This window comes from Psammomys obesus, unplaced genomic scaffold (genome assembly GCF_907164565.1).
Source record: "Psammomys obesus unplaced genomic scaffold, mPsaObe1.curated_primary_1811, whole genome shotgun sequence".
Taxonomy (NCBI): Eukaryota; Metazoa; Chordata; class Mammalia; order Rodentia; family Muridae; genus Psammomys; species Psammomys obesus.
Genome location: NW_026595783.1, coordinates 1 through 2,257, shown reverse-complemented (window position 1 = coordinate 2,257; position 2,257 = coordinate 1). Strand labels below are relative to the sequence as shown.

The 2,257-nt window shown below is 66.9% G+C and overlaps 1 protein-coding gene across 1 annotated transcript in view; it reads right to left on the bottom strand.

Annotated features, from left to right (window-relative positions):
- Kcnn4 (potassium calcium-activated channel subfamily N member 4) overlaps positions 1-1,595 on the bottom strand; it is a gene marked incomplete at its 5' end in the record, with an annotated part of 5,827 nt that extends 4,232 nt beyond the window's left edge. Inside the window, 2 exons of the mRNA XM_055619399.1 lie at positions 1,379-1,417; positions 1,536-1,595. Coding sequence (XP_055475374.1) covers positions 1,379-1,417; positions 1,536-1,595 — 99 coding nt within the window. The remainder of the gene's footprint in view (positions 1-1,378; positions 1,418-1,535) is intronic.
- Between the last annotated feature and the right edge of the window lie 662 nt (positions 1,596-2,257).

The window sequence follows — 2,257 nt, the reverse complement described above, 5'->3', positions numbered from 1 at the left end:
GCCCCCCTCACACTCGGGGCGCACACCCCGGCCCCCCTCACACTCGGGGCGCACACCCCGGCCCGACACCCCCGCCGTGCCGAGCACTCACCCTGCAGCCCAGGAACCACAGCGCCTCGGCGTGCAGCACCATGAGGCCGGTGCCCGCCGCGGCCAGCGCCAGCGCCCAGCCGGCCACGCGCGTCTCCTGCTCCAGCAGGCGCTGGCGGCGGCTCAGGGCGCTCAGGGCGCCCAGGCCCCGCGGCGGCTCCCCGCCCATGGCCCCCGCGCTCTTGGGGCGCAGCCAGCCGCCCGCCCAGGGCCCCCCGGCGCGCAGCACGCACACGGCCGCCAGCTTGCTAGCTCTGGGGCCCCGGGGCCGCGCGGGTGCCCCGGGAGGGCGGGGCGGGGCGGGTGTGTCTGCGCCCCGGACACGTGGGCACGGGCGCTCTCCAGCCGTTTGCACTCCCGTGTGCACCGACGGCCCGCCGCCCCCGTACACCGCGGGCGCCACGGCAGACCAGACCGGAGATGGCCCGGCACACCAGGGCACACCGCACAACCTCCACAGAAGTGACTCACAAGTCCCGAGAGTTCGGAAGCCACAGCCACGCCCACACGCGCACACACACACAGCGCTCAGCAGGGCAGCATAGTCCCGGGCACACTCGGACACCCGAAGGCTGTGCGCACACTCACACGCAGCGCTCACGGCTGGAGGACAGCGGTGAAGAGGGAGCAAGAGAGCCCCTTGGGGGAGTGACTGCGCCCGCGGCTGCGGCTCCAGGGCACGTGGCACCCTCGGGCACCTCCACCCTCGGGCACCTCCGAGGGCTCCCACACTGGCTCCCACTCACACGCACGAGCATTAATCTCGAACAGCGCTCTGTAAGCGTGACGGCAGCCCTGAGTGTGAGCAGTTCAGGGTCAGCCTGGGGAGCACGGGTGGAGCAGTCCACCAGCCCAGCACCACGGCCTGGCCCCCGAGCGCTGCACACACACAGGGATGGACACAGCCATCGTGGAAGTCTGGGCACCGGCGCTCGGCGCTCGCCCACACCAGGGCTGCGGGTGTGAACCGAGCAGGGTGGCACACGCTCTCAGTGACTCCTGTGGTTATGTGTCGACCCAAACACGCACACTCCTGACCGTGACTCCCAACGCTTACTGGCGTGCCCCCTAGTGCCCGGGCGCACGGCATGATTCAAGCCCACAGCCAGAGAACCACCCGAAAGCCCCTCCCCTGCCTGTGGCAACCCGGGGCCGCCGGCCACACCGAAACGGGATGCCCACGGGTAGACGTGTCTGGCACCAACACAGCCCTCCAGACACGCCCGGAGACTCCCAGCCACACACGCGGACACACCCGGTGACAAACACACACCCAGGGGTGCCTCACCCCGTGGCACACACGATGGCCCCACTGAGTGACACATGGCTGCAGGGGGACGGGGGCACGCCCAGGCACACCCGGACACCACACGAGTGTCTGCTGGGCCGGGCATCCGGCGTGTTTCCCGGGAGGCTCCTGCTTCCTCCTCCTCTCCCTCGCTCACGTGTCCCGCCTGTTCTTCACGGTTGGTAGTCGGCGTGCTGCACACGGGTTCACCCTGGGGCTGTTCGGGGCACACTCGTGCTCACTGGGGGTCCAGGCAAGGGCCCTACCCCTGAGCCCGCCTCACACCCTCATGCGCTCATCCTTCCTGTGTCTGGGTGTCTCCTACTCTCTGTCGGCCTCTGCGTGTGCACACAGTGCTCTCTGGTCCCCCCTCCCTGTCTCTGCCTCCTGTTCTTGTCTGTCTGTCTGTCTGTCTCCATCCCGGCCGGCCTCGTTGTTTCCTTCCCTCTCCTTTCTCTCTCTGTGGTCACCAATTCAGCCTTGTTCTCCCCGGCTGTGAGTTCACATCTCTCTCTCCTGCCCCCATCCCATCCTCTTAGGTGTGCACAGCAGGTTATTTCTGTTTCCGCCTCAGCCCAGGAGCTGGCAGCCAAAGACAGCTCAAGCCAGTCCAGCTGTACACAGCTCAGGCAGTGTGCACAGGGCACAAACACAAGGGAGGGCGAGAGGATCCAGGGTCCGGTGTCATTCTCTATAATTTCAGAAAAGGGGAAACTGAGGCACAGCAGTGAGGAGGGGGAGCCTACCAGGCACGAATGGTGACATCCTGTCTCAGAAAAACAAACCAAAAAAAGGAAAAAAGGAACTAAACCACAACAGAGGTGGAAAAAGGGCTGGGGTGTGGCTCAGTGGTAGAGCCCCTGCCTAGGCTCCCCCAGT